General features: G+C 41.0%; 1 protein-coding gene across 1 annotated transcript in view; it reads left to right on the forward strand.

Annotated features, from left to right (window-relative positions):
* Positions 1 to 27,579, forward strand: part of USP7 (ubiquitin specific peptidase 7) — a 345,176-nt gene that overhangs the window by 194,826 nt on the left and 122,771 nt on the right. Inside the window, exons 13-19 of the mRNA XM_053694268.1 lie at positions 1,305 to 1,461; positions 1,848 to 1,907; positions 4,076 to 4,220; positions 4,620 to 4,750; positions 4,911 to 5,045; positions 5,484 to 5,585; positions 7,258 to 7,363. Of these exons, the coding sequence (XP_053550243.1) occupies positions 1,305 to 1,461; positions 1,848 to 1,907; positions 4,076 to 4,220; positions 4,620 to 4,750; positions 4,911 to 5,045; positions 5,484 to 5,585; positions 7,258 to 7,363 (836 nt within the window). The remainder of the gene's footprint in view (positions 1 to 1,304; positions 1,462 to 1,847; positions 1,908 to 4,075; positions 4,221 to 4,619; positions 4,751 to 4,910; positions 5,046 to 5,483; positions 5,586 to 7,257; positions 7,364 to 27,579) is intronic.

Below are 27,579 nucleotides of genomic sequence, written 5' to 3' on the forward strand. Positions count from 1 at the left end.
GCCTTTTTTTCTAGAGAGATTTTCCATAAGATATGGCGTAAATATCTTTCTTGGTACTCTTGGAGTAGGGTCAGGATTCTTAGGATTTTGTCCTTTCTCCAGGAAGGCCTGGAGAAGGGTTTGTCAGTCAGTATTCTTAAGAGTCAGATTTCTGCGTTCTTTTTTTGTTACACTAGCGTCTGGCGGATTTTTTTTTTTTTTAATCAGGCCTGGGTTTATTTATGTTGCTCCTTTTTGGAGCTTTAACCTTGTTCTTATAGTTTGCAGAAGGCTCAGTTTGAGCCATTGCATTCCATAGATATATTGGAAGGTTTTGTTTCTTTTTGCTATCTCTGCTGCCCGGAGAGTCTCGGTACTCTCGGCCTTGCAGTGTGATTCGCCTTATCTTATTTTCTTGCAGATAAGCCGGTTCTTCGTTCTAAGTTGGATTTTCTACCTAAAGTGGTTTAGGAATTTTTCCTTCTCTATGTTCTAATGCTTCTTCTCTTAAAGAACGTTTGTTGCATTACTTGGATGTTGTGCGTGCTCTTAAATTCTATTTACAGGCGACTAACAATTTTCGCCAGTCTTCTGCCCTGTTTGTTTCTCTGGGAAACGTATAGGTCAGAAAGCTACTGCTACTACTTTCTCTTTGGTTGAGAAGTATGTTTCGTTTAGCTTATTAGACTGCTGAACAGCAGCCTCCTGAGAGAATTACGGCTTATTTCACGAGAGCTGTCTCCTCTTCTTGGGCTTTCTAAAATAAAGCTTCTGTGGAACAGATTTGCAAGGCTACAACTTGGACCTCTTTGCATACTTTTTCCAAATTTGATACTTTTGCCTCGGCTACGGCTTATTTTGGAAAACCGGTTCTTCAAGCGGTGGTGCCTTCTGTTTAGACCTGCCGGTCTTGTCCCTCCCTATTCATCTGTGCCCTCTAGCTTGTGTATTGGTTCCCAACAGTAAATTGAGCCATGGACTCGCCATATCTTAGGGAAGAAAACTAAATTTGTCTGCCTGATGTATTTCTTTCTGGATATGGTGAGTCCACTGCCCCGCCCTTTATTTCAAGACTTGTGTTACTCCTTTTTTTTTTTTTTTTTTTTTTTCTTTTTTTTTTCCCTCCATTTCCCTTCGGTCGATTGACTAGGTGTTGTGGGAAGGGGAGTGATACTTAACAGCTTGGCTGTGGTGCTCTTTGCCACCTCCTGCTGGCCAGAAGTGATATTCCTAACAGTAAGTGATGAAGCTGTGGACTCACCATATCCAAAAAGAAATTTCAGGTAAGCATAATTTTTTTTTTTTTTTTTTCCCCCTCTCACCAGGTTTGAGTTTCCAGAGCAGCTGCCGTTGGATGAATTCCTTCAGAAGCCAGATGCCAAGGATCCTGCAAACTACATTCTACACGCAGTCTTGGTGCACAGTGGAGACAACCACGGAGGGCACTATGTTGTTTATTTGAATCCCAAAGGAGAAGGCAAAGTATGTTTACTCACTGCTAGGAGCTAAAGCTAGAGGAGGTGATGCCCATTAAGCAATGAGGTTCATTTTTGTGCCATTAGGATACTTAAGGCTCTACATTTCTATTAATGCAGAGCTCCACCTGCTCACAAAACATGGGCTGAGTCCCTTCTCTAATTTCCATTTTGTTTTCTGTTTAAAACAGCCTAATTGTGGGCTTCTGTAGAAGTCATCACCCACACTGTAGTATCAGCATTTTAACATGTTCATCTGTATCCAGATTATACTTCTGGTTACTCTAGTGGGCAATGATTTTAGAAGGTTAAAGCTGTTTACGAGTTTCAGGTCACACTGGAGCCCACGTCTTGCTAATATTCTCCTAAATAATTGTTTTTTCTCTGAAATAGATAACTACTGGAGACATTTACAGTGAAGGTTGTGATCAGGATGATAAAGGCAATGGAAAGGTAGTTTATGAACACAAAATACTGCTGCGTTAAATCCTAGCACTGTTCCTTAAGAAGATTACCTTGTAGTGGGTATGGCTGCCATTAGTAAACGCCATTTATAATGCTTTTTTTTATATTTTATGTTTGATATTGTGAGATGCTAAAATCCTTGTATGAACTTTCAGGCCTATCATATATAAAGGAAGGAAACTTTATTACAGTTTGTAACTGATGTTTTTCCTTTCATGATATGTAAATAGTTCTTCAGCATTAACACAGTAGGGGAAATATTTAAATGGATATAAAATATATATAAAGCTATTGGGCTTCACAATATTTCACAATGCTGTTGAAACACAATATTCTAAAGTTGGGGGGGGGGAAATTACGTTCTATTTGCTTTTTAATGAATCATTTCATTCACGTTGGTAATTTGATACTGATAAAATATGTAAAGCATCTGCAAGACCACAAAAACTGATTTCATTAAATAAAGCTTTTTTTGCATATGTTATGATTTGCTGGTGGCATCTACTGGCCGCAAGTCTGAATACTCAAGTCTCACTATACTTATCTACAGACAGTCTTTATGAAAGTGAAAAATGGCTACATAGTTTGATATTAAGGTTTAGCAGCTATTTCATTCATCATAAAGTTCTGAGCAGGTCCGTGCAACTTTCATCAGCAATGGCTTGAGACAGAACACATTTTTGTACTTTCCTGGCCTCAGACACCAATTGACTCTCATAAGTTTGCTGAGGAATCCTTAAAAAGCCAGCTCGTCTCCAGCTCTTGAGGATAAACGTTGAAGCCTCATTTTAGATTTTAGACTTGTCTTTTTACCTTTCATGTGCATATGAAGTGATCGCCAGAAAGATTAATCACCCAGACAAAGTGAGCGCTATTATTTACCTGAATGCTAAATGTACCCGGTGACCTCCAATTGAAATAAATTTCATTAATACCTTAGTAAAGATAATGCAGTCTCTTAATAATCTCATCCATTAGTCCTCCCTTATATCAGCAAGGTAACTACAAACCAAATAGTGATTAACAAATATTGTGCGCTATGAAACTGTTGTCTCTTTGGTTTAAGATGTTGCATGGAGTAGCCTATAAAATGCATTTCATATTTTAGTATGTTTGAGGTATGCTTAGTATCCTTTCACCATCAGATTTGCTTACGCACCCCAGTAAATTACTAGCTCACTGGTGGTGAGAGAATTGTATATATCTCTCTTTAGTTCTTTTGAAATAAATTTCAAAAACTCTTCATGGGTTTATTCAGTATATGCTTTTATAGTTGTTTGCAACCTTGTCCTGCTGATTTAAAAAAAATGCAGTGTTATATATAGTTTGGCATCTACTTGCCGATGTTCTCACTGTTTTCCCAGTCTAATCATTGTGTGTTCAGAGTTTGCACAAGGTCTACTACTACTGCGTCCTGGAAAATGCTGTAATGTTTATGGGTTTAATGGACAGGCGTACAAATGCTGTTTGTGTGTAGTACTAATTCTAGTTATAATTATACTTAACAGACTTTTTTTATTGCAATATTTAATAAGACAAGCATATATTTTCTTGGAATAGAAAATTAAATTAATACGACATAAAGTATGTTAGACTTAACTTTCATTGCAGTAGAGAAATTTGAGCATCCACACCAGATTAACTCTTCGAGGCTGATTTATGAAGCTCCGTAACAGGTTAAAGGAACACTGCCATCCTGTATAATTGATAAACTAGGAAAGAAAACAAACATTCATATATATTTTATTATATTCAAGTTAGTTGTCTGGTCCCCAGACTGACCCCTTGCAAAATATAGCTAATCTTGTTGTTGCTTATCTGTGCAGAAATGGCATGGACAATTACCCTAGCAGTGTGCCACAGCCTCTGAGTGTATTACAAATGTACCAGTTTGACCATTGTTAAACACTTTACTAAGAATTATAAAAGCTAAGATAGTATGGCACTATTAAGTAAGGATCATAAAGCTTGTGTTAACTTTATTTACAACACTAACCTACAAGACAGTGTCCTTTTAACCTAAGATTTCTTTAAATGGTGAACATGTCTGCCCCACATATGAGAGTGACAGATCGACCTCGAAGAGTGTGGGAGAGGCCTCCGTATATACCCTCTCATATTGTGTACATCTTTAGATTTGTTTCTTCTTTCTGCAGTGGTGTAAATTTGACGATGACGTAGTCTCACGATGTACAAAAGAAGAAGCAATTGAGCATAATTATGGAGGCCATGATGATGACCTGTCAGTGCGACACTGCACTAATGCTTATATGTTGGTTTACATCAGGGAATCCAAGCTTAGTAAGTTTGTGTCCTTAAAAAGAATAATAATTCAGACTACTCTCCGGTATGACTGTAACACTACATCTTGCTGAGCGTATCGTCACAGAATTTTGCTCTTAATGTATGGGGGAGAAAAATACCCATGTATGCAGATATTATTTAAGACTATTTTTTCAGTGGATTATTTTTGCCAATGACTGTTAATAAATTGCTTTGAATGACAGTTGCTTTGATTAAATTTAAACAGCTGATTTGTTTTTGAGTTTGTACAATTTTTTTCAGTTTGTTTTGTCTGCTTTACATTTTTGTTTGTGTTAATAGGGGACAAAACCAGTTAATACATTTGCTAATAGCCTTTGTTTTAAAGGTGAGAATGCAAAAAAATTCAAATTTTTTTTAAAATATTTTTTTATATAGGTGAGGTCCTACAAGCAGTCACGGATCATGATATCCCGCAACAACTGGTTGAGAGACTGCAAGAAGAAAAGCGGATAGAAGCCCAAAAAAGGAAGGAGCGTCAGGAAGCTCATCTTTACATGCAAGTGCAGGTCAGTCCACTAATAGTTCTGTAGCGGAGAAGCAGATACATCAGGCCAGGTTTTTTCAACCTTCAGAATATTGACGTGTAGCTTTCTTTAGTTGACCATTTTACCCATTGTTAGTGGTGTGTTTACTTTATATTTACAACTGATCTGCTTAATTTTTCAGATAGTTGCAGAAGACCAATTCTGTGGACATCAAGGCAATGACATGTACGATGAAGAGAAAGTTAAATACACTGTGTTTAAAGTATTAAAGAACTCCACGCTGGCAGAGTTTGTTCAGAACCTTTCCCAGACTATGGTTAGTAACTTGTGAGCACATAGTCTGGTTTACAGCTGCTCTGTAAACTTTATCTAGTGCTTTAAAATCCAGCTTTTATATCCAAGTGCTTTATTATGATCTTTGGGGTCATTTTTAATGTTATAGACTTAGCATTATTGTTGTTGGCTGCACTGATTTTTGCATGAATATACCTCATCTATATTTGTGAGCAATTTACCTTGATCCAGTATTATTATGGTAATATTTAAATAGCTGGACTTAGCTGCTCCAACTTGTGTAAAACCGTATTGAAATAACATTGAGTTTGTTGTCTTGGATAAAGCTTCACTTTAGAATGCTAATCGTTGTTGCAAAGTGACACAAAATCTTTCAAAGGTTGAACACTGAGTTTTCTCAACATCTTCCTGTTAACCTACAATTTTACAACAAAATTAGTTCACGTTTTTTTTCTTTTAGGGATTTCCACAGGATCAGATCCGGTTATGGCCAATGCAAGCCAGAAGTAATGGAACGAAAAGGCCGGCAATGCTGGATTATGAAGCAGATTGCAACAAAACTGTAAGTATTTATTTAGTATTTTTACAAACCCTCGCATTCATATAACTGGGTTCATTAACCTCACATCTCTTACAGCATTAAACAAATATGAGCTCCATATCCCATTAACTTAATTTCTCCAACATAGGTGTGTCCGGTCCACGGCGTCATCCTTACTTGTGGGATATTCTCTTCCCCAACAGGAAATGGCAAAGAGCCCAGCAAAGCTGGTCACATGATCCCTCCTAGGCTCCGCCTACCCCAGTCATTCTCTTTGCCGTTGTACAGGCAACATCTCCACGGAGATGGCTTAGAGTTTTTTAGTGTTTAACTGTAGTTTTTATTATTCAATCAAGAGTTTGTTATTTTAAAATAGTGCTGGTATGTACTATTTACTCTGAAACAGAAAAGAGATGAAGATTTCTGTTTGTATGAGGAAAATGATTTTAGCAACCGTTACTAAAATCCATGGCTGTTCCACACAGGACTGTTGAGAGGAATTAACTTCAGTTGGGGGAACAGTGAGCAGTCTTTTGCTGCTTGAGGTATGACACATTCTAACAAGACAATTTGGATGTTGTTCGCGCTCTAAAATTCTATTTAGATGCTACAAAGGATTTTAGACAAACATCTTCCTTGTTTGTTGTTTATTCTGGTAACAGGAGAGGTCAAAAAGCAACTTCTACCTCTCTCTCTTTTTGGATTAAAAGCATCATCAGATTGGCTTACGAGACTGCCGGACGGCAGCCTCCTGAAAGAATCACAGCTCATTCCACTAGGGCTGTGGCTTCCACATGGGCCTTCAAGAACGAGGCTTCTGTTGATCAGATATGTAGGGCAGCGACTTGGTCTTCACTGCACACTTTTACCAAATTTTACAAGTTTGATACTTTTGCTTCTTCTGAGGCTATTTTTTGGGAGAAAGGTTTTGCAAGCCGTGGTGCCTTCCATTTAGGTGACCTGATTTGCTCCCTCCCTTCATCCGTGTCCTAAAGCTTTGGTATTGGTTCCCACAAGTAAGGATGACGCCGTGGACCGGACACACCTATGTTGGAGAAAACAGAATTTATGTTTACCTGATAAATTACTTTCTCCAACGGTGTGTCCGGTCCACGGCCCGCCCTGGTTTTTTTAATCAGGTCTGATAATTTATTTTCTTTAACTACAGTCACCACGGTATCATATGGTTTCTCCTATGCAAATATTCCTCCTTAACGTCGGTCGAATGACTGGGGTAGGCGGAGCCTAGGAGGGATCATGTGACCAGCTTTGCTGGGCTCTTTGCCATTTCCTGTTGGGGAAGAGAATATCCCACAAGGATGACGCCGTGGACCGGACACACCGTTGGAGAAAGTAATTTATCAGGTAAACATAAATTCTGTTTTGTCTCATTTTAGGGAAACTGGCACTAAGGATTTCTCGATTAAAAATAGAAAATTACTGTTATTAGACATTCACAAGAAATGTTAAGTTGTATATCTGAATTTACCCCTTGTAAATTGATATTTATTAAGAAATGATTTGCTAATTATTTTTACTGCTCAGCATTAAGCAGATTTCATGTGTATTTAAATAATCACGCTGCTTGTAAAGGGAATCAGAATTTTCATGGCTTAGTTTAGCCCATGTTGACTCTGCGGCAGAATTTAGTTTGACTCTTTTGTAACAGTTTGCCCTTCCTTTTTTTATGCAGATGATTGAGCTGAGTGACAATGAAAATCCCTGGACAATATTTTTGGAAACTGTAGATCCAGAAATGGCTGCTAGTGGGGCGACGCTTCCCAAATTTGACAAAGATCGTAAGTGTAGGCATTCATCTATATATACTTTTCCCTCTGTTTACCATTTCAGTCTGGCGACAGAGGTTTCATATGAACTGCTTGTCTCTCATAGTGTTTATATAGTTATTAAAGCACTTGTGAATTACACTCAATGTATAGTTTTTTTTGTTACAACTGCTAGTTGTTCTGCTATCCATTATTCATACGGTAGTTCTGGTTAAATCTATTCCTGTTTTTAAAAGACGTAAAAATCAAATTTGAAATAAATATGAATGCATTTCAGTTTTGAATAAAGAAATGTTTGCATTACCTGTAAATTTGCAAAGATGCTTCTAGTAAAATCTAAAAATGGATTAGCGATAACTGTTACTGTGCACAGAGCATATGTACATATTCCCCCCCATGCACCTGCATTTATGCACTGTGCATGTTTAGAGCTAGCAGTGCATTCTGAGTGTTGCGAATACTGCTCATTTAAAATTCAAAGTGCTGTTATTTTTTTTTTTTTTTGCGTATTTGTCAATTATTTAATTCTGCAGTATTTAGTGCTCCTTTCCTAAAGGAATGCTCAGGAGTGTATGTGTTTTTAAAATTATATGGCAGCTGTGTTTGCAACAATGTTTTACATATAGTGCTTCAGAAACGTGTTCTCATAGAAATTAGATATTTTAACAATGTAGATCAAAAACAAAAAAGTTAATTTGATTAAAAAATTTTCTTTTGCAAGATGTACCGAGTCCACGGATTCATCCTAACTTGTGGGATATTGTCCTTCCTGACAGGAAGTAGCAAAGAGAGCACCACAGCAGAGCTGTCTATATAGCTCCCCCCTTAACTCCACCCCCTAGTCATTCTCTTTGCTGGCTCTAAGCAGGAAGGGTAAAGAGAAGAGGTGTTAAAATGTTAGTTTTATTTTATCTTCAATCAAGTGTTTGTTGTTTTTAAATGGTACCGGTGTTGTACTATTTACTCTCAGGCAGGACATAGATGAAGATTTCTGCCTGGAGGATGATGGTCTTAGCATTTGTAACTAAGGTCCACTGCTGTTCCCACAGAAGCTGAGGAGTACAGGAAAACTTCAGTGTGAGGAACAGTTCTTGCTATACAGCAATGAGGTATGTTCAGTCATATTTTCTGCAGAGACTGTGTTAACTCGGAAAGGCTGACAGTATCCCCATTAGGGGAAGGGTAAGCAGTAATCTTAGTGTTATCAGAGGTTTTTACTAGCTTGCATAAAGGGTTAATTTTTTGTGGGCACTCAGTTTATGTGAATTTGGGACAAACGTTTTTGTGTCTGGGAGTAACGTTTTCTGTTTTATGGGACATTTGCTTGAGGGTTCTTTGGGGTTGTTTATAACCCACATGGCTTTCAGGCAGGGTTTGTTAGTTCTGTGTAGGCCCCAGCAACATCGAGTGAGGTGGGTGGGGCCTATTTTCGCACCTCAGTTGCGCATTTACAAGCAGCAAGCAACTTCTCCTGAGGTCCTGATAGTCTTGTGAGGGACTAATTGAAGCTTTAAACCCCATATTAAATGCTTCCTAAGGGCAGATAGGGCCACAGTAGAGCTGTGGCAAGGTGCTTTAGGGGGTTTTAACCGTTTTTAGACAATTATCAATCCGGTTTTTTCATTTGGGGGTCTATTGCTTTTTTACTTGTGGTGCAATCCTTCTAAAGCTTAGTGGGTACACTTAAAATTTCTGAATTTTTGAAGAAATTTTAACCTGTTTTGCAAATTGTGTTTTTTTCATTAAATAAAGTGTTTTCCAAGCTTGCTTGCTTCATTACTAGCCTGTTAAACATGTCTGACACTGAGGAAACTCATTGTTCAATTTGTTTAGAAGCCATTGTGGAACCCCCTCTAAGAATGTGTCCCACTTGTACTGATATGTCTATAAATTGCAAACGGCATATTTTGACTTATAAGAATTTGGCATTAAATGATTCTCAGACAGAAGGAAATCAGGTTTCGCCATCTAGTTCTGTGCTGTGTTTGGAGATGTCCCAATAAAGATACACTTTTACTCATCTTTGGTTGGTGCTGTTCTTTTTGTGAAATTGGACATTATTGGAGGTCATTGGCAGGACCTGGGTACGTGCACCTCCCTGCAGATTGATGCTGTTTTCATTCTTACATATATTTGCCATCTAGTTCTCCCCAAGTGTCACAACCAGTTACGCCCGCACAAGTGACGCCAAGTACTTCTAGTGCGTCTAATTCTTTCACCTTGTAAGATATGGCTTCAGTTATGAATACTACCCTCACAGAGGTTTTATCTAAACTGCCAGGGTTGCAAGGGAAGCGCAGTAGCTCTGGGTTAAGAACAAATGCTGAGCCTTCTGACGCTTTAGTAGCCATATCCGATATTCCCTCACAATGTTCTGAGGTAGGCATGAGGGATTTGCTGTCTGAGGGAGAGATTTCTGATTCAGGAAAGATGTTCCCTCAGACAGATTCAGATATGACGGCATTTAAATTTAATCGTGTATAATTAGTGCGCCAACGGTCTGATAATCTACTGTCTGTATGACAGTGAAACAAAATCACAGTGTTAAAAATCTAAATATATAACTATCTGATATAAATCGTTATATAAAAAAACCCCGATCAAATTAGGATACAAATGAGTTATTAAAAAACAAATAAATTATTCTTAGATAGTAATGGTGATGACGTGATACAGTGGTGTCTTAGCAGCGAACACCCCAAATTATTAAGGTGATAAAACTGCAAGGCACTATAAATAATAAGCACAGCAATGTGGTAGAATCATTAAATGATATAGTGAAATAGTCCCAATAATCAGAGTTCAAAATGTTACATAAATGATGGGCGTAATGTCCAAATCACAGTAGGCAGGCTCTTCTCCAAAAGATCCCTGTTGGTGACCCAGGGGTGGATACTATATAGAAAAAAAGATAAAAGAAGGCGCCAACATAGTGCGGTTACCAATGGGATGGGACACGCTTAGTAAATGTACCAAATACTCACAGGATGAAAGACACTTGAGAAGTGTCACAGGTGCCTCCTGGACTCTGAGTTGTCCAGCTAACTCCCACTCCACTGTGGTGGTAAGGTTCCGCTTGTCTCTGCCGATTTGGATGGCTCCGCTGGTGGTTCTGGCTCCCAGCCAATGTTCCAAAAGGACTCTCTTGCGGTTTCCCCAAATCCAGTTATCCAGTTAAGATCCGTGTTCTCCGGTGGGAGGTAATACAGCAAGGAAAAAAGTGGTTTGTATAGTGGTAACAAACTACAATATTGCCAATAAAGATATCAAGAAAAGAAAGTTCGTGGCTGCAGTTATAAAATCAAAAAAGACTTTATTTACACAACGTTTCTCGGTCTGTACGTGACCGTTTCCTCAGGTGCATAAGTGTATAATGAAACACATAAAAAAACCACGAACTTATAACAATAGTACAGCGTCTCCAAATGCATACTGCGCATGTACGTGGGTGTGTCCCCATGCTGAGAGTTCCATTGGCGTTAACTAACCAATGAGGTGCTTGTAATCACACACCTCCATAATTACGAGTGTAATGGGGAATTACTCAGTGTGGTTTTAACAGATAGCCCACACAGTTTAAAAGCCGCAACGGGCTATGATAATCGATAAATCTAATGATTAGGTACAGTACAATATAAAATATTATATAAAAAATATATATATAAAAACATATCTATAAAATATATATGTATATAAACTACCAGATCGGGCACACCCACTAGCTATGTATACAAAAATTCTATTACTAACGTTTATGAAGTCATTAACTCTTCACATAATTAGTTCACATACAGATGGTTAATTCCATATATATAAGAGATCTTACAAGTGAAATGCAAACTATGAACAATATAACCTATATGTAAAAAATATATATTGGAAATATAAAATTTATCTCCCCAATGATACGATTGATTCCACAATTGTACTAGTAAAAATGAATATTAAACCACAGTATTAGATAAGTCCATATTAGTCAACGTGATCAGAGAGAAAATTTCTTAACAATAGACAGAGTTATTAATGAATAAACTTCTCTAGGATAGATGTAAAGGATTTAGAACCACGTCCAACCTGACTGTCTAATTGTCAGGACTTATAATAACTGTGTTGGCTCATTTATAGACATTATTCATAATGTGTCTATATTCAGATGGGGTACCTAGACTAAAACTAATTATACTTACATTGAGGTGCATAACGTGACATTCATATATCAACAGTAAAAATAATAAAAATGGTAACGATATATTATATATCAAAATACATTAAATTATAAAACCAAATATACATGTGGATGCTAACAGGAGTCAGGAACAGAGCCCTACATGTCTAGATAACAAATAACCTCGGATTAGGATTGTATATATTAAGGTTTGCTATATGTGGACTATAGTGTGATCACTTGGTGATGTTCAGTAATACTCATAATAGAGTGCTTATAATTTTAGTAAAATTATTTAGCTAGCATGTACCTTCTGTATTGGATGAAAAAGGTCAAATTCAGGCTAGATAGTAATCTCACATCGATGAAAGTGGATATAGACAATAAAGTTCTAATGTATCTAGCAGTGTAATAATATCAGTGGGGGGCCTATATACGAGGGTGGGTGTTGGAGTCCTATATTGAACTAAATACAGAGTGACTCATAGTGGATCAGGTAGTTGAAGGCCGCCATATCAATATTAGCGTTTAGGCCGCCAGGGGACAGGGTGCGCATCTTCCAGATCCAAAAAGTCTCCCTTTGTCTTAAATGCAAATATCTGTTTCTACCCCATTTGGGGTTCACTTGTTCTAGAGGGAATATACTAAACACATTCGATGTATTAGTATGGCATGTATTAGCATGCCTAGGGACACTATGATTGGCAATGTTTTTACTAATATTCCTTAGATGCTCACCCCATCTTTTTTTGAGGGGTCTCGAGGTCCTACCAACGTACTGGACCCCACAGCTGCATTCTAACAAATAAACTACAAAGGCCGAATCACATGTGAAGTGTGTTTTAATATGAAATTTTTCCTTACTAATATAAGATACAAATTCAGTTCTCTTGCTATTTGTGTATTGGCATAATCCACAATTAGCTCTATTGCACTTAAAAAAACCTGGTTTGTCTAGGATCTTATTACCTCTTATACTACTTAATTTACTCGTCAGTTATCTTTTCTTCATTACTATTTTACTTGGGGCTAGTAAATTCTTTAACGTGGGAGCTCGTCTAAAAGTGCAGACAGGTGTATTTCCTATACTATCCCTCAGCAAAGGGTCCCCTGTCAAAATGTGCCAGTGTTTACCTAAAATAGTTTTAATTTTGTTATGGTTGTTATTGAATTGTGTTATAAATCTGACTTTCTCACTCCCTTTAGTAGAACCTCCAATAGGTATAGTCTCCTTATTCTTGACAAAGAAATCTTCTCTGCATTTATTTCTTGCTCTCTTGTAGCTAGTCTCAATAAGATCTGTGGGGTAGTGTTTCTCAACAAACCTTTTCTTTAAAATATTAGCTTGTATATCATAACTGTCTAAATCTGTGCAATTCCTGCGAATCCTATAGAATTGGTTGTAAGGGATATTGTTCTTCCAAGGTAAGTGGTGGTTGCTTTTATAGTTCAAATAACTGTTAGCATCCACCGACTTAAAAAAGGTTTTGGTAGAGATGTTACCTACACTGTCCCATGTTAAAATGAGATCCAGAAATTCTATACTAGTCACATCTATTTTAGAGGTGAATTCCAGGCCTAATGAATCATTTAAATTTAAGCTAGAGCACCTCCGTTTATTGCTCAGGGAGGTTTTAGCTACTCTGGATGATTGTGACCCTATTGTCGTTCCAGAGAAATTGTGTAAAATGGACAAATATTTAGAGGTTCCTGTTTACACTGATGTTTTTCTGGTCCCTAAGAGGATTTCGGACATTGTTACTAAGGAGTGGGATAGACCAGGTATTCCGTTCACTCCCCCTCCTGTTTTTAAGAAAATGTTCCCCATTTCTGACACCATAAAGGACTCATGGCAGACGGTCCCTAAGGGGGAGGGAGCTATTTCTACTCTGGCTAAGCGTACTACTATACCTATTGAAGACAGTTGTGCTTTCATTGATCCTATGGATAAAAAGTAAGAGGGTCTCCTAAAGAAGATTTTTGTTTATCAGGGTTTTCTTCTTCAACCTATAGCGTGCATTGTTCCGGTAACCACTGCAGCTGCTTTTTGGTGTGAGGCTCTAGAAGAGGCTCTTCAGGTGGAGACCCCACTAGATTATATTTTGGACAGAATTAAGGCCCTTAAGTCGGCTAATTCTTTTATTACAGACGCCGCTTTTCATCTTGCTAAGTTGGCGGCAAAGAATTCAGGTTTTGCCATTTTAGCACGAAGTGCGTTATGGCTCAAGTCCTGGTCAGCTGATGTGTCGTCCAAATCTAAGCTTATGACCATCCCTTTCAAAGGTAAGACCCTATTCGGGCCTGCACTGAAAGAGATCATTTCAGACATCACTGGAGGGAAGGGTCATGCCCTCCCTCAAGATAAGTCAAATAAGACAAGGACCAAACAAAATAATTTTCGTTCCTTTCGAAACTTCAAGAGTTGTCCTGCTTCCTCTTCCCCTGCTGCAAAGCAAGAGGTGAACTTTGCTCAAGCCAACCTGGAGACCTAACCAGGCTTGGAACAAGGGTAAACAGGCCAAAAAGCCTGCTGCTGCCACTAAGACAGCATGAAGGGGTAGCCCCCGATCCGGGACCGGATCAAGTAGGGGGCAGACTTTCTCTCTTTGCTCAGGCCTGGGCAAGAGACGTTCAGAACTCCTGGGCCGTAGAAATTGTAACCCAGGGGTATCTCCTAGATTTCAAAGATTCTCCTCCAAGGGGGAGATTCCATCTTTCTCAATTGTCTGTAAACCAGACAAAAAGAGAGGCGTTCTTACGCTGTGTAGAAGACCTTTTTACCATGGGAGTGATCTGCCCAGTTCCGAAAACAGAACAGGGGCAAGGTTTCTACTCCAATCTGTGGTTCCCAAAAAAGAGGGAACCTTCAGACCAATTCTAGATCTCAAGATCCTAAACCAATTCCTAAGAGTTCCATCCTTCAAGATGGAGACCATTCGGACTATTTTACCAATGATCCAGGAGGGTCAATATATGACTACCGTGGATCTAAAGGATGCGTATCTACACATTCCTATCCACAAAGATCATCACCAGTTCCTCAGGTTTGCTTTCTGGACAGGCATTACCAGTTTGTGGCTCTTCCCTTCGGGTTGGCCACGGCGCCAAGAATCTTCACAAAGGTGCTAGGGTCCCTTCTGGCGGTCCTAAGGCCGAGGGGCATAGCAGTGGTGCCTTATCTAGACATCTTAATTCAAGCGTTGACTTTCCAACTTGCCAAGTCTCACACGGACTTAGTGTTGTCCTTTCTAAGATCTCATGGGTGGAAGGTGAACGTGAAAAAGAGTTCTGTAGCGGCATTGGACATAGTTCCGTTTGCTCGCTTGCATCTCAGACCACTGCAACTATGCATGCTCAAACAGTGGAATGGGGATTATGTAGATTTATCTCCTCAGATAAATCTGGATCAAGAGACCATAGACTCTCTCTTCTTTGGTTGTCACAGGATCACCTGTCCAGGGGAATGTGTTTCCGCAGGCCAGCGTGGGTTATTGTTACGACGGACGCCAGCCTACTGGGCTGGGGTGCAGTCTGGAATTCCCTGAAAGCACAGGGTTTGTGGACTGGGGAGGAGGCCCTCCTACCGATAAATATTCTGGAATTAAGAGCGATATTCAATGCTCTTCAGGCGTGGCCTCAGCTGGCTTCGGCCTAATTCATCAGGTTTCAGTCGGACAACATCACGACTGTGGCTTATATCAATCATCAGGGGGAAACAAGGAGTTCCTTGGCGATGATAGAAGTTTCCAGGATAATCCGATGGGTAGAGGCTCACTCTTGCCATCTATCAGCGATCTATATCCCAGGGGTGGAGAACTGGGAGGCAGATTTTCTAAGTCGTCAGACTTTTCATCCGGGGTAGTGGGAGCTCCATCCGGAGGTGTTTGCTCAACTGGTTCAGCTATGGGGCACACCAGAATTGGATCTGATGGCGTCTCGTCAGAACGCCAAACTTCCTCGATCCAGGTCAAGGGATCCTCAGGCAGTACTGATAGATGCTCTAGCAGTTCCCTGGTCGTTCAACCTGGCGTATGTGTTTCCACCATTCCCTCTCCTTCCGCGTCTGATTGCCAGAATCAAACAGGAGAGAGCTTTGGTGATTTTGATAGCGCCTGCGTGGCCATGCAGGACTTGGTATGCAGACCTGGTGGATATGTCATCTCTGCCACCATGGACTCTGCCACTGAAACGGGACCTTTTGGTTCAAGGTCCTTTCAAGCATCCAAATCTAATTTCTCTGCAACTGACTGCTTGGAGATTGAACGATTGATTTTATCAAAGCGGGGTTTCTCTGAGTCGGTCATAGATACCTTGATTCAGGCTCAAAAGCCTGTCACCAGGAAGATCTATCATAAGATATGGCGTAAATATCTTTTTTTGGTGCAAATCCAAAGGCTACTCATGGAGTAAGATCAGGATTCCTAGGATTTTGTCTTTTCTCCAAGAAGGATTGGAGAAAGGATTGTCCGCTAGTTCCTTAAAGGGACAGATATCTGCTTTGTCTATTCTGTTGCACAAGCGTCTGGCAGATGTCCCAGACGTTCGTTTTTTTGTCAGGCTTTAGTTAGAATTAAGCCTGTGTTTAAACCTGTTGCTTCGCCATGGAGTCTAAATTTAGTTTTAAAGTTCTTCAGGGGGTTCCATTTGAACCCATGCATTCCATAGATATTAAGCTTCTATCTTGGAAAGTTCTGTTTGTAGTTGCTATCTCTTCAGCTCGAAGAGTTTCTGAACTATCTGCATTACAATGTGACTCGCCTTATCTTGTTTTCCATGCTGATAAGGTGGTTTTGCGTACCAAACCTAGGTTCCTCCCTAAGGTTGTTTCTAACAGGAATATCAATCAGGAAATTGTTGTGCCTTCTCTGTGTCCTAATCCTTCTAAGAAGGAACGTCTGTTGCACAACTTGGACGTGGTTTGTGCCTTGAAGTTTTATTTGCAGGCAAACAAAGATTTTCGCCAATCATCTTCTTTGTTTGTTGTCTATGCTGGAAAGCATAGAGGTCAAAAGGCTACGGCTACCTCTCTCTTTCCTTTTGGCTGAAAAGCATCATCCGTTTGGCTTATGAGACTGCTGGACAGCAGCCTCTTGAAAGAATTACAGCTCACTCCACTAGAGCGGTGGCTTCCACATGGGCTTTTAAAAATGATACTTCTGTTGAACAGATTTGTAAGGCTGCGAATTGGTCTTCGCTTCATACCTTTTCCAAATTTTCCAAATTTGATACTTTTGCTTCTTCGGAGGCTATTTTTGGTAGAGAGGTTTTGCAAGCAGTGGTGCCTTCCGTTTAGGTTCCTGTCTTGTCCCTCCCTTTCTTCAGTGTCCTAAAGCTTTGGTATTGGTATCCCACAAGTTAGGATGAATCCGTGGACTCGGTACATCTTGCAAAAGAAAACAAAATTTATGCTTACCTGATAAATTTCTTTCTTTTTGCGATGTACCGAGTCCACGGCCCGCCCTGTCTATTCAAGACAGATGGTATTTTTTATGTAAACTTCAGTCACCACTGCACCTTATAGTTTCTCCTTTTCTTCCTTGGCCTTCGGTCGAATGACTGGGGGGTGGAGTTAAGGGGGGGAGCTATATAGACAGCTCTGCTGTGGTGCTCTTTGCTACTTCCTGTCAGGAAGGACAATAACCCAAAAGTTAGGATGAATCCGTGGACTCGGTACATCGCAAAAAGAAATTTATCAGGTAAGCATAAATTTTGTTTTTAAGACACGAGTCCACGGATCATCTTAATTACTAATGGGATATTCACCTCCTGGTCAGCAGGAGGAGGCAAAGAACACCACAGCAAAGCTGTTAAATAGCTCCTCCCTTCCCTCCCACTCCAGTCATTCTCTTTGCCTACGTTAGTGGTAGGAAGAGGTAAAGTGAGGTGTTAGTTAGAATTCTTCAATCAAGAGTTTATTATTTTTAAAGTAGTACAAGATTGTGCTGCTTTGTTCTAGGTTGTAGCCGTAGTCCATATCAGTCTCTACAGTAGAGCTTTGGTGGCTTTAGAGCAATGGGAGCTTGTGGGACATAATTCTCACTGCGCCTTTCATATTCTGATGCTGCCCTTACCAAGAAAACCTGAGGGATTTTTACTCGGGACTTTCGTTTATTTCCAGGTCCATGGGAGGGAGAGGACCTCTTAAACCTGAGAACTGCCTTGCTGCCAGGCAGAAAATGAAGTGCTGATTTTATTTCTGGGGGTAGAGGATTTCAGAAAAAGTTTGGGCACTTTATTAATTTTTCATTTGACTTCATTGAACTTGGACTCAGATTCCCCTAGTGTTATTAGGGGACATATTGGCAGTGAGGACGCAGGCACTAGCATGTTTTACATTGACAAACTGTGCAAGAGTGTATGCTCTAAGACGTGGGTAAGAATATGTATGTCTGACCTCGTAAGAATATAAAGGTTCACCGTTAACGTTTTATCATTTAAGGAGACAGCAACGCTGGCTATACATTAACAGGCTAAGTCCTTTAAGTATTCTACCATATGTGAGGCAGATTGATTAAAGAGGTATACATTACATTTTCTCTCTCAAATGCAGTGCCCTGCGGTTCCTTGCAATTTCCCTCTGGAATTGCTGCACAAGTCATTGCTTCCTCAAAGTCATAAGCAATGTCTGTGAACAAAGAAGTGACGTTGTTGATAAAATTCTGCAATGTTTGCAGGCTAATTTAGCTTACCTCTGCACACAAAAATAAAAAGTTACTTTCTCTTGTTAAGTGTAGTCAGTCCACGGGTCATCCATTACTTATGGAATATATCTCTTCCTAACAGGAAGCTGCAAGAGGATCACCCAAGCAGAGCTGCTATATAGCTCCTCCCCTCACATGTCATATTCAGTCATTCTCTTGCAGCCTAACTAAAGATAGGTCGCTGTGAGAGGTCTGTGGTGTTTTTTAACTTAGTTTATTTCTTCAATTAAAAGTTTGTTATTTTAAATGGCACCGGAGTGTGCTGTTTGTTCTCAGGCAGCATTAGAAGAAGAATCTGCCTGCGTTTTCTATGATCTTAGCAGACGTAACTAAGATCCACTGGCTGTTCTCATCTGAGGAGTGAGGTAACTTCAGAAAAGGGGAATAGCATGCAGGGCCCCCCTGCAAACGAGGTATGTGCAGTAAATTATTTTTCTGAGGAATGGAATTGACTGAGAAAATACTGCTGATACCAATGTAACGTAAGTTCAGCCTTAAATGCAGTGATAGCGACTGGTATTAGGCTGATGAGTGTGTGTACACTGAATGTATTTTTCTAGGGAATGGAATTTGACTCAGAAAATACTGTTAATACTGAAGTAATGTATGAGCCTTAACTGCAGTAAAAGCGACTGGTATTAGGCTGAGGAGTGTGTGTACACTGAATGTATTTTTCTAAGGAATGGAATTGACTCTGAAAATACTGTTAATACGAAATAATGTGTGAGCCTTAACTGCAGTAAAAGCGACTGGTAGCAGGCTTATTAATAACACTTCATAACTTTTAAAATGTATGTTCAAAACGTTTAATGGCATGTTAATCGTTTTTTGTGAGGTACTTGGTGATAAAACTTATTGGGGCATGATTTTTACCACATGGCCATCTTTGTTTTCTGCATAGAAACAGTTATCTGAGCTTCCCCACTGTTGTAATATGAGTGGGAGGGGCCTATTTTAGCGCTTTTTTGCGCAGTAAAAATTCAGTCACAATCTGTCTACTTCATCCTCCATGATCCAGATCGTCTCTGGAGAGCTCAGGGGTCTTCAAAATTCATTTTGAGGGAGGTAATCAGTCACAGCAGACCGGTGACAGTGTGTTTTGACTGTGTTAAAAACTTTAATTATTAAGTTGTTATCCGTTTTTGGGTATTAAGGGGTTAATCATCCATTTGCTGGTGGGTAAAATTTTTTGCTAACTTAATACATTTACTGTGAACAATTGGTTGCTATAACTATTTTGGTTCATTATTTCAACTGGGACAGCTTTTTGTGCTTCTTAAAGGCACAGTAGCGTTTTTTATATTGCTTGTAAATTTATTTAGAAAAGTATTTCCAAGCTTGCTAGTCTCATTGCTAGTCTGTTTAAACATGTCTGACACAGATGAATCTCTTTGTTCACTATGTTTAAAGGCCAATGTGGAGCCCAATAGAAATTTGTGTACTAATTGCATTGATGTTACTTTAAATAAAAGTCAATCTTTACATGTAAAGAAATTATCACCAGACAACGAGGGGGAAGTTATGCCGACTAACTCTCCTCACGTGTCAGTACCTTCGCCTCCCGCTCAGGAGTTGCGTGATTTTGTGGCGCCAAGTACATCAGGGAGGCCCTTACAAATCACTTTGCAAGACATGGCTACTGTTATGACAGAAGTATTATCTAAATTGCCAGAATTAAGAGGCAAGCGCGATAGCTCTGGGTTAAGGACAGAGCGCACGGATGAGGTGAGAGCCATGTCAGATACTGCGTCACAGTTTGCAGAACATGAAGACAGAGAGCTTCATTCTGTGGGTGACGGATCTGATCCAGGGAGACTGGATTCAGAGATTTCTAATTTTAAATTTAAGCTTGAGAACCTCCGCATATTGCTAGGGGAGGTATTAGCGGCTCTGAATGATTGTAACACGGTTGCAATTCCAGAAAAATTATGTAGGTTGGATAGATACTATGCGGTACCAGTGTGTACTGACGTGTTTCCTATACCTAAAAGGCTTACAGAGATTATTAGCAAGGAGTGGGATAGACCTGGTGTGCCTTTTTCCCCTCCTCCCATATTTAGGAAAATGTTTCCTATAGACGCCACCACACGAGACTTATGGCAGACGGTCCCTAAGGTGGAGGGAGCAGTTTCTACTTTAGCTAAGCGTACCACTATCCCGGTCGAGGATAGTTGTGCCTTTTCAGATCCAATGGATAAGAAATTAGAGGGTTACCTTAAGAAAATGTTTGTTCAACAAGGTTTTATCTTACAGCCCCTTGCATGCATTGCGCCTGTCACTGCTGCGGCGGCATTCTGGTTTGAGTCTCTGGAAGAGGCCATTCGCACAGCTCCATTGGATGAAATTATGAACAAGCTTAAAGCACTTAAGCTAGCTAACGCATTTGTTTCTGATGCCGTCGTACATTTAACCAAACTTACGGCTAAGAACTCCGGATTCGCCATCCAAGCGCGCAGAGCGCTATGGCTTAAATCCTGGTCAGCTGACGTGACATCTAAATTGCTTAATATTCCTTTCAAAGGGCAGACCTTATTCGGGCCCGGCTTGAAAGAAATGATAGCTGACATTACGGGAGGTAAGGGCCATGCTCTACCTCAGGACAGGGCCAAATCAAAGGCCAAACAGTCTAATTTTCGTGCCTTTCGTAACTTCAAGGCAGGAGCAGCATCAACTTCCTCTGCTCCAAAACAGGAAGGAGCTGTTGCTCGTTACAGACAGGGCTGGAAAGTTAACCAGTCCAGTCCTGGAACAAGGGCAAGCAGGCCAAGAAACCTGCTGCTGCCCCTAAGACAGCATGAAGAGAGGGCCCCCTATCCGGAAACGGATCTAGTGGGGGGCAGACTTTCTCTCTTCGCCCAGGCTTGGGCAAGAGATGTCCAGGATCCCTGGGCGTTGGAGATCATATCTCAGGGATATCTCCTGGACTTCAAAACTTCTCCTCCACGAGGGAGATTTCATCTTTCAAGGTTATCAGCAAACCAAATAAAGAAAGACGTTTCTACGCTGTGAACAAGACCTCTTACTAATGGGGGTGATCCACCCAGTTCCGCGGACGGAACACGGGCAAGGATTCTATTCAAATCTATTTGTGGTTCCCAAGAAAGAGGGAACCTTCAGACCAATCTTGGACTTAAAAATCCTAAACAAATTCCTAAGAGTTCCATCATTCAAAATGGAAACTATTCGAACCATCCTTCCCATGATCCAAGAGGGTCAGTACATGACCACACTGGACTTAAAGGATGCCTACCTTCACATACCGATTCACAAGGATCATTATCGGTACCTAAGATTTGATTTCCTAGACAGGCATTACCAGTTTGTAGCTCTTCCCTTCGGATTAGCTACGGCTCCAAGAATCTTTACAAAAGTTCTGGGCTCACTTCTGGCGGTACTAAGACCGCGAGGCATAGCGGTGACTCCGTACCTAGACGATATTCTGATACAAGCGTCAAGTTTTCAAACTGCCAAGTCTCATACAGAGATAGTTCCGGCATTTCTGAGGTCGCATGGGTGGAAGGTGAACGTGGAAAAGAGTTCTCTATTACCACTTACAAGGGTTCCCTTTCTAGGGACTCTTATAGATTCTGTAGAGATGAAAATTTACCTGACGGAGGCCAGGTTATAAAAACTTCTAAATGCTTGCCGTGTCCTTCATTCCATTCCACACCCGTCAGTAGCTCAGTGCATGGAAGTAATCGGCTTAATGGTAGCGGCAATGGACATAGTACCATTTGCGCGCCTGCATCTCAGACCGCTGCAATTGTGCATGCCAAGTCAGTGGAATGGGGATTACTCAGATTTGTCCCCCCTGCTAAATCTGGATCAAGAGACCAGAGATTCTCTTCTATGGTGGTTTTCTCGGCCACATCTGTCCAAGGGGATGACCTTTCGCAGGCCAGATTGGACGATTGTAACAGACGCCAGCCTTCTAGGCTGGGGCGCAGTCTGGAACTCCCTGAAGACTCATGGACTATGGACTCAGGAGGAGAAACTCCTCCCAATAAATATTCTGGAATTAAGAGCAATATTCAATGCTCTCCTAGCTTGGCCTCAGTTAGCAACTCTGAGGTTCATCAGATTTCAGTCGGACAACATCACGACTGTGGCTTACATCAACCATCAAGGGGGAACCAGAAGTTCCCTAGCAATGTTGGAAGTCTCAAAGATAATTCGCTGGGCAGAGTCTCACTCTTGCCACCTGTCAGTGATTTACATCCCAGGCGTGGAGAACTGGGAGGCGGATTTTCTAAGTCGCCAGACTTTTCATCCGGGGGAGTGGGAACTTCATCCGGAGGTCTTTGCTCAACTGATTCATCGTTGGGGCAAACCAGATCTGGATCTCATGGCGTCTCGCCAGAACGCCAAGCTTCCTTGTTATGGATCCAGGTCCAGGGACCCGGGAGCGGTGCTGATAGATGCTCTGACAGCCCCTTGGGTCTTCAACATGGCTTATGTGTTTCAACCATTTCCGATGCTTCCTCGTTTGATTGCCAAGATCAAACAGGAGAGAGCTTCGGTGATTCTGATAGCGCCTGCGTGGCCACGCAGGACCTGGTATGCAGACCTAGTGGACATGTCGTCCTGCCCACCGTGGTCTCTGCCTCTGAGACAGGACCTTCTAATTCAGGGTCCTTTCAACCACCCAAATCTAATTTCTCTGAGGCTGACTGCATGGAGATTGAACGCTTGATTCTATCAAAGCGTGGCTTCTCGGAGTCGGTTATTGATACCTTAATACAGGCTAGGAAGCCTGTTACCAGATGAATTTACCATAAGATATGGCGTAAATATTTATATTGGTGCGAATCCAAGAGTTACTCATGGAGTAAGGTTAGGATTCCTAGGATATTGTCTTTTCTACAAGAGGGTTTAGAAAAGGGCTTATCTGCTAGTTCGTTAAAGGGACAGATTTCTGCTCTGTCTATTCTTCTACACAAACGTCTGGCAGAAGTTCCAGACGTTCAGGCTTTTTGTCAGGCTTTAGCTAGGATTAAGCCTGTGTTTAAGACTGTTGCTCCGCCGTGGAGCTTAAACTTAGTTCTTAACGTTCTTCAAGGCGTTCCATTTGAACCCCTTCATTCCATTGATATCAAGCTGTTATCCTGGAAGGTTCTGTTTTTGATGGCTATTTCCTCGGCTCGAAGAGTCTCTGAGTTATCTGCCTTACATTGTGATTCTCCTTATCTGATTTTTCATTGACAAGGTAGTTCTGCGTACTAAACCTGGGTTCTTACCTAAGGTAGTTACTAACAGGAATATCAATCAAGAGATTGTTGTTCCATCACTGTGTCCTAACCCTTCTTCAAAGAAGGAACGACTTTTGCATAATCTGGACGTAGTCCGTGCCCTGAAGTTCTATTTGCAGGCAGCTAAAGATTTTCGTCAAACTTCTTCCCTGTTTGTCGTTTACTCTGGACAGAGAAGAGGTCAAAAGGCTTCGGCTACCTCTCTCTTTTTTTGGCTTCGTAGCATAATACGTTTAGCCTATGAGACTGCTGGACAGCAGCCTCCTGAAAGGATTACAGCTCATTCTACTAGAGCTGTGGCTTCCACCTGGGCCTTTAAAAATGAGGCCTCTGTTGAACAGATTTGCAAGGCTGCAACTTGGTCTTCACTTCACACTTTTTCAAAATTTTACAAATTTGACACTTTTGCTTCTTCGGAGGCTATTTTTGGGAGAAAGGTGCTTCAGGCAGTGGTTCCTTCTGTTTAAGGTTCCTGCCTTGTCCCTCCCTTCATCCGTGTACTTTAGCTTTGGTATTGGTATTCCATAAGTAATGGATGACCCGTGGACTGACTACACTTAACAAGAGAAAACATAATTTATGCTTACCTGATAAATTTATTTCTCTTGTAGTGTAGTCAGTCCACGGCCCGCCCTGTCTTTAAGGCAGATCTAAATTTTAATTAAACTCCAGTCACCACTGCACCCTATGGTTTCTCCTTTCTCTGCTTGGGTGATCCTCTTGCAGCTTCCTGTTAGGAAGAGATATATTCCATAAGTAATGGATGACCCGTGGACTGACTACACTACAAGAGAAATACATTTATCAGGTAAGCATAAATTATGTTTTTTAAAATTTAAAGAGACGGTAACGTGTATGTGTTAATTTTCGTTAAAGAATCCAGCTGTTTTATTTGTGTAAATCATCTTTTATGATTAAAGGTGGTCTAGGAGACCCTACTAGAGATCTCTTGCTTTTGGCTTGGTTTCCAATGTGGTTCTACCAATCCGCTTCTATTTCTCATTCATTGAGAAATCTTTTGTGATGAGGATAGACTTGTTCCAAACATTCTTCTTTTAGGCACATACTGCTTAGGAGCATAGTGACACTGGTCAAATATACAACAAATTTCTCCTAAGGTGTTACAAAAAATGTATAGCCCAGATGGAGTTGCCCTGTTTTTAATACATTTTCTATTTTTTTCCCCACGCTGTTGGGAAAAAATGTGCAGGGGGTCTTCTCTCAGAATAGTGTGATTGACTCAGTGGTGATTATTTCAAATGTTTTTTCTCTGCAGTTAAGAGGAAGATATTTCGGTAATTCCGGACAAGGAATTCTCAGTCTCGAATGAGATAAATGCCTTTATCTGATCAGGAGCTTATTGAGGAAGTTTTAGCTACTCTGGGTGACTTCGACACTAGTAGGTTTTTCTAATATTATGATGGACCCGTCATGGTGGAAGTATTCCTGTACCAGATAGGGTTATAGGGTTCTTCCCCCCTTTTCTTCCCCTATACTTAGAAGGAAGATAACCAGGGGAAAATAGAATCCCCTTGTTGGTCTAGAACTTTTTAACACAAAGGATAGCAGTTCCTTCGGGACTCTAACTATTAATCATAGGGTCCGTCATCTTTATAGAGGGTCTACATTGTCAGCCTGCTGTCAGTGTGACTACTGTTTCCAGTGCGGCGTCATACTGGCTTGTTGCGTCGTCTGTTTCTATGGACAGACACCACACTCGCACGAATAGGAGAAGGGCTTTTAAGTGAGTAGGCTCCTTTAATGTAATATAGGAAAAGGGAAATTCTTTTATTCCTCCTAAGTACGGAGACCCTATCGAACTTAGAATAGGGGAAATCACTTTAAGAAACTTGTTGCTGACACAACATGAGGGGCGTGCACCCGACCCGTAAGGGGGCAGGTTCTCCTTCTCAATCAAGTTTAGTTTGGTGATGATTATATGTTCGTGGTTCCCAAAAAGGAGGGAACCTTCAGACCAATTTTAGACCAAGTTTCTAAACAAATTTCTCAGGTTTCGTCTTTCAAGATGGATGCTATTTGTACCATTCTTCCATTGATCCAGGAGGGTCATTTTATAGCAACAGTGGATTTAAAGGACATACATCTACAGGTTCCTATCCACAGGGATCATCACAAGTTCTTAAGGTTTGCCTTTCTAGACAAGCACTTCCAGTTCGTGGCTTTTCCTTTTGGTCTGGCCACGGCTCCCAGAATCTTCACAAAGGTTCTGGGGTCTCTGCTCACCTTATCTGCATGATATTATAGTCCAGGCAGGTTATCCTTCCTGAGAACTCATGAGTGGAAGGTAAATTTAAATGAGTTCCTTTGTCCCAAATACAAGAGTGACTTTCTTGGGAACCATAATAGATTCTATATCTATGAAAGATTTTTCTGACAGAAGTCAGGAAATCAAAGATTATCGATACTTGTCTAACCCTTCAGTCCACTCCTCGGCCGTCAATGGCCCAGTGCATGGAGGTAATCGGGCTGATGGTGGCGGCAATGGACGTCGGTTCTACCTCAGACCTCTGCAGCTATGCATGCTCGGGTAATGGAATGGAGATTATGCAGACTTGTCTCCTCGACTGGAGCAGGAGACGAGGGACTCACTTCGATGGTGGTTGTCTCTGGATCATCTACCCCAGGGAACCTGTTTCCGCAGACCGTCCTAGGTGATTGTGACAAGACGCCAGCCTTCTAGGGTGGGGAGCTGTCTGGGGTTCCCGAAAGACTCAGGGAGTTTGGACTCAGTCTGTTCTTCCTATAAACATCCTGGAACTGAGAGCGATCTCCAATGCTTTTCTGGCCTGACCTCAGTTAGCCTCGGCCCAGTTTATCAGGTTCCAGTATGACAACATAACTCAGTGGCTTACATCAATCATCAGGGAGGAACGAGGAGTTCCTTAGTGATGACCGAGGTAGCCAAGATAATTCAGTGGGCGGAAGCCCATTCTTGCTATCTGTCGGCGATCTACATCCTAGGGGTTTGACAACTGGGAGGCAGACTTTCTGAGCATGCAGACTTTTCATCCAGGGGAGTGGGAACTCCATCCGGAAGTGTTCTCCAGCCTGATTCTCAAATGGGGTCGGCCAGTGCCTGAGATACGGGTTGAGATCCAGGGACCCCCAGGCGGAACTGATAGCTGCTCTGGCGGTTCCTTGGACCTTCAGTCTAGCATACCTTTCCCTCCGTTTGCACTTCCTCGGGTCACTGCTAGTCAAACTGGAGAGGGTGTTGGTGATTTTCATTGCTCTGGCTTGGCCTCGCAGGAGTTGGTATGCAGATCTGGTGGACATGTCATCTCTGCCACCTTGGAGACTTCTGTTGAGGAAGGAACTTCTGATTCAAGGGCCCTTCCTTCATCCAAATCTAGTTTCTCTGAAGTTGACGACTTGGAGATTGAACGCTTAATTCTGTCCAAGTGGGGGTTTTCTGACTCGGTCATAGAGACCATGATTCAGGCTCATAAGCCTGTAACTAGGACGATTACCATACGTAAATATCTTTATTGGTGTGAATCCAAGGGCTTCTCATGGGGTAGAGTTAGGATTCCTAGAACTTTCTTTCCTCCAAGAGGGTTTGGAGGAGGGTTTATCGACGAGTTTCCTAAAGGGTCAAATCTCGGCATTATCAATTTACAACGTTTCAGACCTGCTATAGGTCCTTAGTCATGTATATACATGACTAAGGACCTATAGCAGGTCTGAAACGTTGTATGTTTGTCTAAAGACCCCATATGAAGAAATAAAGGTTTTTTAACTATTGGCGGCTGGAACAAATCCTTTTTGCTACTTGGAGTATTTGCAGGATAAGGCAGATCCTGGGTTCCGTGCCCACAACCCACATATCTGTTGGTGCTGTTTTCCACACTTTGCTTTGAGGATATCCCAGATGTACAATCATTTTGTCAGGCCTTAGTCAGAGTCAGGCCTATGTTCAAAACAGTTACTCCTCCATGGAGTCTTAATTTAGTTTTCAAAGTTCTTCAAAGGGCTCAGTTTGAGCCTATGCATTCCTTAGATATTCAGTTTTTATCTTGGAAAGTTTTGTTTCTTGTTGTGTTTTCTTATGCTCGGAGTGTCAGAGCTCTCAACATTACAGTTTTCCTACCT

The sequence above is a fragment of the Bombina bombina genome, chromosome 11, assembly GCF_027579735.1.
Source record: "Bombina bombina isolate aBomBom1 chromosome 11, aBomBom1.pri, whole genome shotgun sequence".
NCBI lineage: Eukaryota > Metazoa > Chordata > Amphibia > Anura > Bombinatoridae > Bombina > Bombina bombina.